The 15,724-nt window shown below is 33.9% G+C and overlaps 2 protein-coding genes across 2 annotated transcripts; one reads left to right on the plus strand and one right to left on the minus strand.

Annotated features, from left to right (window-relative positions):
• Positions 1-1,122: 1,122 nt before the first annotated feature.
• Positions 1,123-4,767, minus strand: LOC126791501 (uncharacterized). Its single transcript, XM_050517960.1, has 3 exons — positions 4,301-4,767; positions 2,904-3,802; positions 1,123-1,985 (listed from the first exon to the last, which is right to left on the minus strand). Exons 1-2 carry the CDS (start codon positions 4,402-4,404, stop codon positions 2,941-2,943), a joined length of 966 nt encoding a protein of 321 aa, XP_050373917.1. The 5' UTR covers positions 4,405-4,767; the 3' UTR covers positions 1,123-1,985; positions 2,904-2,940.
• Positions 4,768-8,427: 3,660 nt separating this feature from the next.
• Positions 8,428-9,233, plus strand: LOC126792178 (protein FAR1-RELATED SEQUENCE 5-like). The gene is made up of 2 exons (XM_050518656.1): positions 8,428-8,957; positions 9,032-9,233. The coding sequence occupies exons 1-2, from the start codon at positions 8,428-8,430 to the stop codon at positions 9,231-9,233; spliced, it is 732 nt and encodes a 243-aa protein (XP_050374613.1).
• Positions 9,234-15,724: the final 6,491 nt, after the last annotated feature.

Here is a 15,724-nt window from a genome sequence, read left to right on the forward strand (position 1 = left end):
AAGTTCTCTTAGGTCTATTAACTCTCCAGTACATATCTTCATAGTTGACAGATGAATACCATAGTTTCTCATTCAAATATCAACAACCATGCCCTGATGCCCAGTATGTGTAATGAAGCTACTGCATGAGATATAGTATGAAGTATGAACCAAATTAACCATAAACAATATCACCATAACTTGATACAAGACTACATGGAAAATGGCTTTGACTATAGCTGTGTTTGCGCAGGAAATTGGTCTCTCCAAATGGAAAGGAAAAGCAAGACAACATGAACAAACAGGGAAGTAGCAGTTCTAGTCCACCATAAAATTTGGTTGACATTGTACTCAAACTAGGACCATAAGACATAATCATAAGCCTTATCCCTATCAAAACAGCAGTTTCAGCAGGAAATGACCCAATACAAAACTAGTGCAGATGAAGCCAGACAAAACAAGCGGAGAGACTTACCGGACACAGAGCTACTCTAAGAGGTCCAACTTCAACAGTCTCTCCTCTTATCCCCTTCTTCTCTCAGCTCGGCGATTTCCCGGCGATGTGCCAAAACAAAACTCGAGTTTGCTGATTTTGGATATATAAGGGTCGGTTTCATTTAAGATATTATTGTTTATTCTTTTCAAATAGAAGATTTTTTTTTGTTTATTTATTTAAAATATTTATTGAGTTGATCCTGCCACTATTTTTATGGTATCAGACATACTCTCTTTAGTACCAAAAAAAATTCTCTTAGTTGGTCGTGACTATGATAAAATTACTTCCGACATGCGTTAGCGAAATAATTATTCTGTGTACCGGAATACCTCGTAAACTCTTATTATTCGTACTTATTGTGAGGAAAGCCAATATCATGGCTAATATTTTAGTTATTTGATTGTTCCTCTTCTAGTTCTTTAAATTAGAGCTCTAAAGCCAAAATCATTAGGTCATAGTACTTCGCACTTTGTCACTTGGTATCGTCAAAACTATAAGCAGAGAGGAATTTATGAGACCATAATTCCACATTGTGAGATGGGAAAATGAATGACCAAATGCAGCAAAGTGAGGCTTCTCGGAGAACATGTATAAAGAGAGAAGTGGATCCTAGAAATAAAAGCACCATCAAGTAGAACTACTTCTATTACTCTATTTCTAAAAATTACATTTACGGCTTATTAGTCACATGTAAAATTTTCTCTTCAGAGAACTTCTGTAGCTATGACAGATACAGGCAAACAAAATTTAACGAAAAATATGAAAGATCCAAAACTGCTTAGAATAAAGTCTCCATACAGGCTTTCATGAGGTCAACTTTGAGAGCAAACCTGGGATGGTCCCTCAGCAACTCTTGAACCTTAAGAATGTCATAATCAGACAATATCCCTAAGCAATAATAGGAACATCAGGAACCGAGGAACTGGGTGTACAACGGAGGCTTCCAACTTCTGAACATTTGTAATTTGCAACATTTAGAGGTGACGCTAACAGTGACATCCCAAGTAGCAGCTTGAACAATTGTGTGGTCATCTGTAAACAAGAATGTTGTCCAAGATCTTCAAGCACATCCTTGGTCAAAGAGGCAGTCTGGACAAACTAAGATCATCATACGGCATTAATACCCAACATGAATTTCCATAGCAATAAGAAACCATCCTAAGGTAGCATACTTAGATCACAGGAGTGACCAACTCATCATTCACGTAAAGTTTTACTCAAATTCATGTATATTCAGTCAAGGAATCCCTGAAATATCCTCATACACTTGACAGAGATAACCGCTAGCTCTCTCCGTCTGTCTTTCTCTCTGTATCTCTGTGTTTGGTCCCTCTTCAGCAAACACCAACTACTTTCTTTTTTGCTTTTATCATCCTGACGGGGAAAATTCAGGTTCTACGGAATTTGTGGCAAAAAAAGTAGCTGGTTTAGCTCAGCTTCATGTATATATGTAAGCCACCCTTCTTCAATGTCCCAAAACAGCCATTAAAACTAACTGTTCTACCTAAACCTGTCAAAACCACAAGCACACTTTTAATAGAACTTCAACAAGGATGCATAGATAGAAGATGATTTAGTGTATTACTGATCCTTTCTATGTAAGCATCAACTACGTGACTAAATATGTATTGAATCTTTATGAGCATTAAGACAGAAATTATGGCGAGTAAAAAACTCTATAGGTGCTTTTATATAAAAATTGAAATATGTTTATTATTGTACCGAATAAACAAAAGTAAAATGACCGATTTACTGCATATGCAGAAAAACAATTAACTTCATATATTTAATGAGAAAAACACTTGATCCTTACTATAAATAAGCTTTCACACACACACACACACCATTATATTGACCTTCATATAAGCTATTGAGGAATGAGCTTCGATTAACCTTTTCCATTTCAATCAGCAAGCAACCTTATTTCCAATGTTTCGGCAATTTTAGAACTTACTTTTTCCAGAAAAACCAAGTATATTAAATTAGGAATATACAACATCCAAGACATAAACCCACCAACTTGACTGCTTTTTAACACAGATAAGTTATATAATATGTCAGAAGGAAGTACTTCTAATATTCATAGAAGTTAACTAATAGCGGACACTCCTGAACTAGACATATATATTATCCACACATATGCACATAAAGACGAAACAAATTATGTAGAACTACATCTGAAGACATTATCAGTCCTTTTCTTTCTTTTCGTTTTTTATCTGATAAGGATACTACCAGTGTATAGTTATATATCTCACATTGAGGTCATTCTTGTGGTACACATTACATGCAGAGTTTTAATGATTGTCTCTTGCAAACGAAAAATAAATAAAAAGAAGAGTTTTGATGGTTGTAACACTACATCTAATGCTTTGAAATTGTTATCTAGAGTCAGTTATAGAAGAAAAACATAAAACCGAGATGATACCTCCATCCATAGTAGTCCAAGTTGTATCATTCTTGTTTTAGACATTGGATTTGCATCCGCTAAAGTTGAACTTCACCACCAATCTTTGTCTGGATTGCGTACTGAGATTAGCAGCTTCACACTCCTCTTCAAGTTTTTCAATCGAGTTATCCTTGGTTAGGTCAGATTCACAATTATTTTCATCATCAATGATACATTTCTTTTCTTCACCATCCAGCTCAAAAGGGTCACCAGAAACACAGCACAATCTTTTAATTCTAAGAAGATCTTCTAATGTAGATGGCTTAGCTACATCTAAAATAGCAGCCATCGTCCGCTTCTTCAGCTTTCCATTACGCCGTCTTTCCTTACGACTCTGCTGCCTAATAGAACTCAACGTAGTTGTAGTTTGTATTGAAGTTGAAGGTTGATCCGTTGAAACTATGACACTGGAACTGGAACCAATATGTGGACTAAAACCATTCTTCTTCTTCCTTCGTGAGTTTGACACTGTAGCTGAAGGCTGACCTGTTGAACATATGAAAATGGAACTGGAAGCAACTTCAGAACTCAAATTAGTCTCATTTTGTTCACGCTCATGACTTCTATTTGGGGGAGAAGAAGGGCAATACTGGATCGAAATTTCTGATAGTGATGGTTCAGTGTTCAATACACATTCACGTTCATTCTCTGGCACAACAGTACCCAATGACTTGTTCTGAAAGAGATCATCAGCCTTATCTTCTTGCTGAGCACAATTAGAACTTACAACTCCTCTAATTGATTGCAGAGCTGATTTATGGGACTCAAGGGGTGGCAACACCTCCTTGATACCGTAACTGAGACACAGATGCAAATATTTCTTCGGAAATGGCCAGTTAGAGATGACATCCCTCTGACGACAAGCGAGAACATGCTGTCTGAAATAGAACTATTTAGCATTTAGATGGATGCAATGCAGCAAATAATCCAAAATAAATGAATTGCAACTCATTATTTGACACATTAAAATCTTTAAGGAACTGTGAGACCCAACAAAAAAAAATTACAATATGTTTACAGAATGCACACAAAAAAAAAAAACAGAATGCTAGAGCACAAAGCAGCACCATTCATGACATTCAGTAACCGAAAAGTATTCAGAGGGATCAAAAATAGTTCATTGAATGGGATTGAAGTACAATTGGGATTTAGATTGCAGCCTAGATAATTGAATTCTCAGACCAAATGCGTCATGCAAAACTGAACCTACAAAATTTATTCTACCCCGAATTTGAAATTGCAAGACAGTTGAAGCAAAAGCAATTCAGAATGAACTAAGATGGAGGCTGTGGTCATTGTCCATCTACAATTACAAATGAAAACAAAGAACAAAGCATGACAAAAATAATGAAAAAAATTGGAAATGAAATAATCACCTTAAAAAGAATGGAGGGTTCTCGGGTTTAGCATTTGAAGCTAATTGTGGCTGTTCCGGCGGAGGTTGCGAATCCCCAGTTGGGTTTTTCTGGGGAGATAGCATAGTAGGGTAGGAAAATAACCCAGTTGAAAATAATCAGCTGAGGAATATGTAATTTCAATTCTCCAGGCTAAATCAATTATGACGGCGCAGGTTCATCCAAGTACCCTAAGCCCAGATAGAACAAGCAGTCGAAGAAGAAGAATATAAATTAATAATAAATTGAAATTGGAATGCCTGGAATGAATGAAGGAAACAATTGAGAAGTTGAATTTTTGAAAGGGAATAAATTACAGAGGAAAATCTCTGACTTGGGGATCGATGACAAAATCGGCTTTGAAGAAAAGTAGAAGGTAAGGAACAGAAGAAGAAGATGAGTTGAGTTGTGAGTTGTTAGGTTTGAGAAATACGACTGAGCTGCGTCGACGACTGTCTTGTCTGTTAACAGTATTAAGAGAGAGGGTTTAAGTTTCCCTATTTATTCTCTCATTCTTTTTCTGGCAAAAAAAAAAGAAGTTGAGTGATTTATCTTCTGTTTATCTTCCTCCTAAAATAGGAAATATAAGGTAAAAGGTTAAGTTTTCACAGCAAGCCTGATCTAGGACCAGAGTACTGGATTCCGATCGATCATTCACTGAATGGCCTCTTTGTTTTCGGCAGAGAGAAAAGTTTGAACAAATCGAGATCAGGTTCATATATGCAATTAAGCTCCTCCTCCATCTTGGTTTCTACGTAAGGTAGGTCGGAGCTAACTAGCTTTGTCTGTGCGGAAATCGTACTCATCATACCTATGGTTAATCTGTATACACATACTGTGGGTTACCCTTTTGCTCGTAAGTCTGAAATCGAAGCTATAAATATGGTGAGGGACTACTTTTTCAGACTCGGAAAGGATCGCTGCTTGTCTAGGTTTACTGGATTATTTCCCAGCTAGCGTTTTTGATAACATGGTCCTCCTCTTTGTATAATTTTGTCTCCAGTGGAGAAGAAAATATGTACAGTATTAGATATGGCGGCCATGTCCTGGAATCATGACTCTATTGGATGCTCAAGTTGGGTGGCTTTAGCTAGCGCCTCCCCATTCCTCAATAAGTTCGATCTTCACGACACTTAACAAAGTTGAATACTCAGTTAGTCCATCAGCGAACACTGAGTAGAACATTTCTCATTAATTCTTTAGAAAACTTTGCATAGTTTGCTATATATACGTAGCTTTGCAACTGTTTCTTTGTGATCAAAGTGAAGATGCATTGGCTGATGAGGTTGATTCATTGCCTGCACTGTTTTGTAGAAGAAAGTCAGTTGCAAATTTTTGTGCTGCTCTCAGCCTCAGGCTATAGTACTAATCTCAGTAATCCGCATAGAAATCCTTGCATTTTGCGACTAAGCTGGCAGTGCGGATATATCGATTGCATCGAATCAGTTTTGAATCTTGTTAGTTTTGTAGTCATGAGACCCAATTCTGCTCAAAGTGGATCCGTAACGTATTGATTGCTTCCAAGATTCTTGATTAATAGAGTTACGGGTTGGAAGAACAGAGCTAAGGAAAAGATGTACAGTACTGCAGGAATAACCTTGTGTGTATTCAAAAGAATGCTTATAAAGAATATGACATCAATCTGAATGAGCTTATAAGATTAGTAGAACATTGTGTGCATGTACAAAGAATACTTGAGAAGTTGACACATAATATCAAGTTTAGTTGACTAATATTCTAACAGACAGATTGAACTCAGCTTTATGGCCTAGTTCCTTCTAGGGGACACTCAACTCGATCCCTTCTCATATAAGGTTCTGTAAAATGCTGATGGATGCGACTCCGGTCTCTGGTAACTGGAAATTAAGTCCGAAAAAGTTATATCCAAGTATGTCTCTCAGATGCCTGTTATCCACAGCTGGAGCGGCATACACTTCGATCGCCTATGTAGCTGTCTGCCTAGATGGCATGGTGGCTGTGGCGTACAGTTATACTTGTGATGAAAGAACACATATATGGTTTCAAAATTAACTGAGAAAATACACGACTAACCTGGGGCAACAAGTATACAAAACGCCACCAAGGTACTGTGCTTATTTGATGATTCTAGAATGCCTAGCTTTAAGTTTCAAGGAATCAATCATATTAATTTTTCATATACTTACATATGCGCCAATCTAACTAGTATATATATGGGAGGGAAAATACTCTATATAGTTAGCATGTAGAGTTAAAGGAGAGACGGCACTCAAAGTAGGGAAAATTATACAGTATTGGGGCCTGGGGGGTATTAGATACTGGTGTTTTTGGAATAATTTTGACCATTGGATCTGTATCATATATGATGGTTCATAAATATTCAAAGAGAGGTGAGTACCGGATGACCGGGTCACCATAGAAAAAATAATAATAATAAGGCAGAACACTCAATAGACGCACAATGGAGGAAATAACTTCTTCTTCTTCTTCTTCTTCTTCTTCCTCCCCGCCCCATTCTCGAGTTGGCTTCCAATAAAGAAATGAACGACCCAATTTCCTTCCAATAGAGAGAGAGGGAGCATCATTTAGTTTTAATCGAAGAAGAATAGGGTTTGGGCAAAATCTGTTTCGCAATTCGGACAAGAAGTTGGGCTACTCTTCTTTTTTGTCGATCTTGCCGCTTTCAATCCAGTCGTAAGATTGAGTTGATCATATAGGGGCGGCTATTGAATTCAAGAAAGTTTCAGGTACCCCCACCTCTATTTTTTATTTCAAAATAAAACTTAGGTCTGTAATCTCAATTCAGATTCTTGGGATTGTGAGTGTTCAAATTGTAAAATTAGTAGTAGTGATATAGTGGATGCTGGTACTAGCTTGTTTCATTCTAAGTTTGAAATCATCATTAATGGTGTTAGAGGCTTTGATTTCAGAAAATAATACAGATTTCGGAAAACCTGTTAATTAGTCTTCTTAAAATGTATATCAGGTGTGCAATCTTTAATGTAATGAAACTTTTGTAATTCTTACTCTGTAATGGAACCATGTTTTTATTGAACAGTTATACTAAATGTCTAGAGTATAATCATTAAGCTTAGTAAATGAGAATGCTACGGGAAACAAGATTATTTCACTTAGCATAGCCATATTAACAGAATTTGGTAATATATTGGAAGAGAATTGTCTCAAACAATGTAATAGAAATGGGTGATACTTATAACTTAACTATCAAAGCAAAGTTCATGCTACATTCTAATTCTTATAATTTCCGCGTCTCAGCTACACTTAACCTTTTGCATCTTGAATTGAAATTGATACAGTCCTTACATTATGTCAGTGATGAATTTTTCTTATATTGTAATTTATATTATTTTGTACTGTTGCTTCCCCACCTATATTTATTTATTGTTTGCATTGCATAACTATTAGTCTTGCAATGACATCGGTCGAGGTTCTTACTGCTAGAGCTAAATGGAGAGAGGCACAAGCTAAGAAGATTAGGTTAGCCTGAAAAAAGTATTAAGTAGATGTTTTCTTCATATAAGTCTTATTTTTTCGTAGAATGAATTATGTATTTGGTGATTGTGATGACATGATATGTGTTAATTTTAAATACATTAATGTGTAGGGAAGTGGAGTTAGAAGATGCAAAAAAAAAAAATAATAAGTTAGTGAGCGCCGAAAAGAATAGATTTATAAATTATATATTTAAAGTGACCTGGTTCAGGTGGCTTCGGTCAGGGGGAAATAAATCTTTACAAAACCCCCACAACCTGATGTTGTTGATGAAGTTGATTTAGATATTGAAGATGAATCTTTTGAAAAAGTATTTCTACTTGAGCATACTGTTGGTTTCCTCTCCTTTGTCTTGTATAAGTTTGATAATTTTTTTAAATATTTTTGTGATAATAATTTCGTTTCTGTTATTAATAATATAATAAAATTACAGATGTTAGAGGAAGACTTAGATGAACCTCAACAGGAGGTGACACATAGTAGTTCACAGTATAATGGTATCAAATATGATAAGTTGTTATCAGAAGATCTTCTAGGCGCTGAGTTTGTAACTATTGAAGACGCATAGGATTTTTACTATGCTTATGCTAAATCAATGGGTTATGATGTTACAAGATATGACAAGTGAACAAGTTCAAGAACTAGGAGAATCACTATCCGCTATTGGGTTTGTTCAGCTGAAGGGCAAAGGCGATAAAAAAAATATGGACAACAGAAAGAGGGTCCACATGCCAAAGAAACTGACTAGATTCAGTTGCCCATGTATGTTCAAGATAAGGTACTTTAAGGAGAAAAACTCGAATGTGGTGATGAAGTTTAGAACAAATCATTCCCATGGTCTTGTACTGCCACACCAGACTCATTTGCTCAGGTCACATCGTAATGTTCCAGATTCTCAGTTAGATTTGGCCAAATTAATGCAGAGTGTACCAATTAGGACTTGTCATTCATTTCAACATATGAGTGATGTAGCTAGAGGGTTTTTAAAAGTTGGCTTCACTATTAAAGACTTGTACAACAAGTTAGATTCAAACAAACATAAAAGCATAATTGGAGGGGATTCAAAAGCTACACTTGCATATCTTGAAAGAAAAGTTGTTGAAGATAAGAACTTATTTTTTAAGTATACAACAGATGCGAATAAAAGGTCTGAATTTGTCTTTCCCTTCCTATTCTATCTTTTTAAATCTTTATTAACTATGACTACTATTTCGCTGATAGGTTGGCTAACTTGTTCCGAAGAGACTCAACTTTGTTCCAGGACTATTATTGCTTTGGAGATGTGTTGGCATTTGATAGCACCCACCTAACTAATCACTATGGGAAGCCTTTAGTATTATTTGTGGGTTCTAACAACCATCTATCAACCGTCATTTTTGGTTTTGCATTGTTGGAGGATGAAACTGCTAAGACTTATAAATGATGAAAGTGAGGAAGGCTTTGACTAATGGAGATGAAGAAAATGCTGGCAACAAAAAGATGAAGGTAGAAGGGGAAAACCCAGCAAAACCAAAAAAGGATCATGGCCGTCCTCGTAATGAACAGAATAAAAAGCCTTTAAAATCCTGAAAATTGATCTACACTTGAACAATCTAGTTTTTCAAGCTATTGTACTCTTCTTTCTTTTTTCTTTTTTCTTTTTTTGGTAATGAAATAAGGACCTATATGACTCTTACATACAATATTTTACTTTTGTGGTGAGCTTTAATTCTTATAATGAATATTCATAATTCCTCAATATATTCTCAATTGTCACATCTATTCAACTATCTTACAATTTTTACATTTTAACCAAAAATTATGAGTTTTGAATAGTTTCTACAACACATTTTGTTTCAATTATTATCTTATTTTCTCGAATTATGTTAAACATCAGTGTTGACTAACCGGCCTAGAAGGTACCCTCATTCACATAACAGAGCGTACGTCCATACTTATGTAATTGGGCGGTGTGTTGTGTAATGTGCACAGTTACGTTCACCATTTTATTTAGGCATAAATGCCGATTTGCACTCCAAACTTGGCTGAAATTGTCAATTTGCACCATGAACTTGCATTTGAGTCAATTTACCTCCTAAACTTGGTAAAAATTGCCGATTTACACCCCGAACTTGTATTTGAGTCAATTTACTTCCTAAACTTGGTAAAAATTGCCGATTTGCACCACATCCGTTAAATTTAACTGTTTTTATCCAATTTTGCGTCACATGCCATGCACATGAGGGGTAATGTTGTCATTTTCTATTTATATTTTTCTTAAAAACAAATAAAAATATTCTTTAAAATGAGGATTATTTTGTTAATCAAATTATTTATTTACATCTTTTTTTCTACCTACTTAACCCTACTTTGAATTATATATTAAATATATCCACCCATTCAAATATAGTGTGTTGTGTATAAATATATTTTTATATGTACACTTTATTGGATGATGAACAAAACGAGAATAATAACAACATAATAGAACAGAACGTAACCGTTTATTGATTGATAATGAGGCAAATATATATGCATTACATAACCACAATCCCGTAGGATTCGGAGTCTTAATATATTACAGAGATGTGAATCTATCTCTAACAGGAAACCTAATAAGGCTAAGACACACACAATGGTAGAATAGTAATTCTCTTAGAACACACATTTATTTTTAATTTTCAATGTATTTATTTATTCATATTTTTTCTAATATCTTTTAACATACCATATCACATAAAATAATAAATATATAAATCAATAACATGTTTCGAAAAAACAAACATTGTAGCAAGTGTTCTTCTTAAGTAATTTTATTAATTTATTTCATTATTCAATATGAATAAATATATAATGACAATACTACCCCTTAAATGCATGACATGTGACGCAAAATTGGATAGAAACAGTTAAATTTAACGGATGGGGTGCAAATCGGCAATTTTTACCTAGTTTAGGAGGTAAATTGACTCAAATACAAGTTCGGGGTGTAAATCGGCAATTTTTACCAAGTTTAGGAGATAAATTGACTCAAATGCAAGTTCGGGGTGCAAATTGACATTTTCAGCCAAATTTGGGGTGTAAATCGGCATTTATGCCTTTTATTTATGGTAATTATAGGTTAATAACAAAAATTATAGGATCATCAATTAATTGATAAAAATGTCGATAAATTTGTGGTTGACGTGGTAGATTTTTAAAACATGGACATAATTAGAGTATGAGTCCTTGTACATGTAAAAGAGTGTTAGTTTGTGTAATTTTTATAATTGACAAACTTGTCACATTCTCTATAACGTTTTTACATATATAAGGACGACAAATAAATTATTTTGTAATACATGTTATGAGTAGTAATTACAAGAGCACGACCATATTTACATATTCATGACCGTTTTATAAATTCGAAGATGAATGTGTTCCGAATGTGGTAATTTTTATTCTATATACACAAAAGAATTCGTGTGACCAAATTCATGTAATAGAGTTTTAATTTTGTGTTTTTGGATGGTTTTATTTTGTAATTTTCATTACTCAACAAATTATTACATTTTTCCACAACGTCATTACGAATAAGAGAACAATTCATACAAAATTTCTTAATAAATGTTATATAAATTATAGACAATGCAATGACATATTTACATGTTCCTGACTCATTTTACAAGTTTGAACACAATTGGGTTGCAAAAGTGATAAATTTTTAAATTTACACAAAAGAGTATGAATTGGCCTCATCTTAGAAAATGTGTTATTCTAAATTATTATATTTTTTACATTTTTCTGACAAATATTAAGAAAATTGATAAACGTTTTTGTAATAAATGTCGTAAAAGTTGTAATTACAAGGTCAATATCATATTTACATGATTCTGATTCATTTTACAAATTTGAAGACAATTGAGTTGCAAAAGTGATAAATTTCTATATTTACATAAAAGAGTCAAAATTATCCTCATTCATGTAATAGAGTACTCCTTTTAGAAATTGGCTGTTATTCTAAATTATTACATTTTTTACATTGTTATTACGAATATCAGGATAATTGATAAACAGTTTTGTAATAAATGTCGTAAAAGTTGTAATTACAAGGTCAAGACCATATTTACATGATTCTGATTCATTTTACAAATTTGAAGACAATTGGGTTGCAAAAGTGGTAAATTTCTATATTCACATCAAAGAGTCTAAATTATCCTCATTCATGTAATAGAGTACTCATTTTAGAAATTGGCTATTATTCTAAATTATTATATTTTTTACATTATTATTACAAATATTAGGAAAATTGATAAACATTTTTGTAATAAATGTCGTATAAGTTATAATTACAAGGTCATGACCATATTTACAAATTTGAGGACAAATGTGTTGTAAAAGTAGTAAATGTTCATATTTACATATAAATGTCAATTTGTCCTCATTAATAATAGTAGTGTTTTGTTTTGTAATTGGGTGCGCTTTTAGATTATTACGTTTTTTACATTGTTATTACGAAAATAAGAACAATTGATAAAATTATCGTAATCAATGCTCTATAAGATGTAATTACAATGTCACTACCATATTTAGATGTTTATGGCTTATTTTACAAAAATTAAGACGAATGTGTTGTAAATGTGGTAAATTTTCATATTTGTTGAAGGAAAAACACCATTAGTGTTCCTTCGTTAAAGTAAATAAAGGAATCAGTAAATGATGGTCAACAGACGTAACAGATCAATCACCATTATGTAGCCTTAATTACCATTGTAATTACTATTTTTATTTCTATTGTAATCAATGAGATGAGTAGACAATTTCATATTTCCTACAACACGTTATCATCACTTTTGCTTTCTATCTGAGTCCATATGCCAAAGAGAAAGAAAGAAATAGAACCCTAGAATTTCATACGGTTGCTGGGTCCTTTCTTCTGGCGAAAGAAGAAGAAGAAAAAACATTCGTTATTTACTTTGGGCACCCAGATTTCCACTCTGGGCACCAAAACCAGCTTGCGCCAATCTACATAGCTATCATCATCTCCCATCAAGGCGGTCATATCTTCCACCCCAGATCGCAGCCGCAATGGCGTTTGCATCGATGTAGTCTTCAAATTGGTACCCGCCTGCTTAGCTTAGCAACGAGCTAGCGACAATGACGCGTCGGATCTGCCCAGACCCAAACTGGTCATCATTGACCCAGCGTCGACGACAACCTGGCGTCGCTTTATTTTGGCCGGCCTCGACGAAGAACCCGCGACCAGTTTACCGGCGTGGCTAAGCACTGCAGACGATCCCAATGCCACAGTTAGATTGGTGCCTCCCCTACTTGCTCAAAGCCGAGGATCTTGTTCGACTCAAATTGACAAGATCGGTGTCCCTCTTTTCCAGCTGGTGCTTCGACTGTGTGTTGTGTCGGACCTCTATGATGTCCAGTCCGGCGACGACCTACGTCGATGCCTTGCTTCCCAGCAACATGCACCCCCCCCCCCCCCCGTCAGCCTTCACGACGACGCAAATCTTATAGATTAAGCCCGACCCGGATCCGGCCCCGATTCCATCCGGATCCGTCAATCCTACGTGCCCGACCCCAACCACGAAAAAAAGGAATTTTGCCCATGGTAATATCAGAATTTACCTATGTTGGTAAAACACATTTTAAAGGTAATTCTTAAAATTACCAGATAATTAATCTTAGTTTACGATTTACTGTTTCACAATATTAAAATTTAAAATATTAAATTTAATTCAATTTATATTGATTAAAAGTAACTAATCAACTTCATGATTTCATATATATGTCGTTGTTTTTGTATGTGATTTATCAAATAACAACGCGACGAGCAACATGGAATTATGAGATCAAGAATCGCTGAATATGCAGTTTATATGACAAAGTCACATGCAAGTAAGATCTAAATTATATTTCTTGCTTATAGAATTTCATTCATATATATAAAATTATGCATGTTACGTGAGCAAAGTATTCTCCGAATTTTGAATATGTTATATGCTATGCCATTTTTATTAAATAATTTTGTTGCTAGGCATGTGAATGAACTATCATGCTACTTTTTGGCATTATGATTATTTAAGCATATGTGAGCAAATTATTTTGTGTATACTGCTTAATCTTACTAAATCATCTACCCACGTTAAATGATATACTCTATTTGTTGCATATGCTATGTTTATATAATTTTTATAATTATGTTATTTAGCATATTATATGAGCATTTCCATGATAACGAAATTTCATGAGAATTTTATACTTCAAAAACAAATAGAGGATAAACATATTCTTGTGATAAAAAAATACGACTATTTCAATTCTTGGCTTGCAATCCGATTCGTATTTATTAGAAATTAATTAAATTATATATCTTTACTGTGATAAAGCAACTTCATAAAACTCCAAAGTGGTCATAATGTATCTTGGTATGTTTAATTTTCGTGCAAGGCTATTTAGAATTTTAGACTGCGAAACTAGTAAGCCTCGTACTCTATCTACAGTTGGTTAAACCAGCACAACATATATTTGACTCTAAAGAATTTGAGTACCAACCTCCCCTACAAGCCAACCAAGGCTCAACCATGATCTAATTATGCAAAGAAATGTCTCTCAAGACAAGACAGTTTTCTTCGAACGAATTATGGATAATAAAGAAGTAATAACCCTAAAGCAATAGGAAAATATTATGAACATGTAGGTTCATATAAATCGATCAATGGTATTTGATAACAATGTATTGTTTGAAAAATGTATAGGGCATATGACATGAGCAATTAAATGTCATCTTACAAAATGAGTATAGAATAATGAGAGTACGGTAATTTAAAAAAGTATATTCAATATCAAACTAAAAGGAGAAAGCTCCTCAATTTTAAGAGCGACACAAATCTCGGTCAATTCAAAATGTTTCAGACTTCGATTACAGTCTGCCACTAATTTTCCAAGATATAATTGTAACGGCTATTATATATGCCTAAATATTTAAATGGATTTCGGTATTGAAGTGTCTTTGGATTGGACAAGATCTTGATGCCATCGTTGACATACAACTAAGGTAATAAATTTTTCTCAATGAAATAAGATTATTCGAATATTAATATACATGGTTCGATTTCTAATATTTAGACTTTGCGAAATACCGCATAAAATAAAGCAACTTTACAAAATATTAGTATGACATGAATACCTGAATGTAAAAAAAATGCATCTGTGATCCCCAAAAGTAGTAGTACTGAACAATAATAGTACTATATACGTGGTTAAACTTAATAATATTATTAAAGATCAGTAATTTCTAATCATTTGGGATTCACAAAGTACATACCTTATGAGATGAGAATATCGTTTTACGATTCCATCAAATTACTCTAAAGAAATTGAGTTTATATTCAATTTTTATGTCCCAACTATGTCCATTGACACTTTATGTAACAAGAGCCAACAAGAGACAATCGAACCGTTATACATTTTTAAATGTTTTTATGTCAATGACTTTTTCATGTGAAATGAATAAATGAGATTACAGTTGACTTTTTTTGCATTATCTCTAATGACTGCGGATATAACCGAGTATTAGAGAAGTGTATATGTCCATTTAGCAAGTATATGGGCTTTGACACAATTCATTGGGACCCTAAGTTGTGATATATGTATATGTATATTTAAGGAATTACATACAGACACTCATGTTTTGGATAAATAGAAGCAAGAACAAAAGAAATAAAGAACTTTAAAAATCCTACAAATATAATTTTATGGAGGAATTGAAGTTATTTCATCCCCATATTTTCATAGCATTCCTTGAGGCTGAATTGTGAAATGTTTGATGCATACGTATATGCACTAACTCTATATTATGCTTCTTATGTCCATTGTGATTATGTATGTAGAGGTAATCATTCAAAACCTATCCACTAAAGAAATAAGGATTGAGACCATCTT

The sequence above is a fragment of the Argentina anserina genome, chromosome 4, assembly GCF_933775445.1.
Source record: "Argentina anserina chromosome 4, drPotAnse1.1, whole genome shotgun sequence".
Lineage (NCBI taxonomy): Eukaryota > Viridiplantae > Streptophyta > Magnoliopsida > Rosales > Rosaceae > Argentina > Argentina anserina.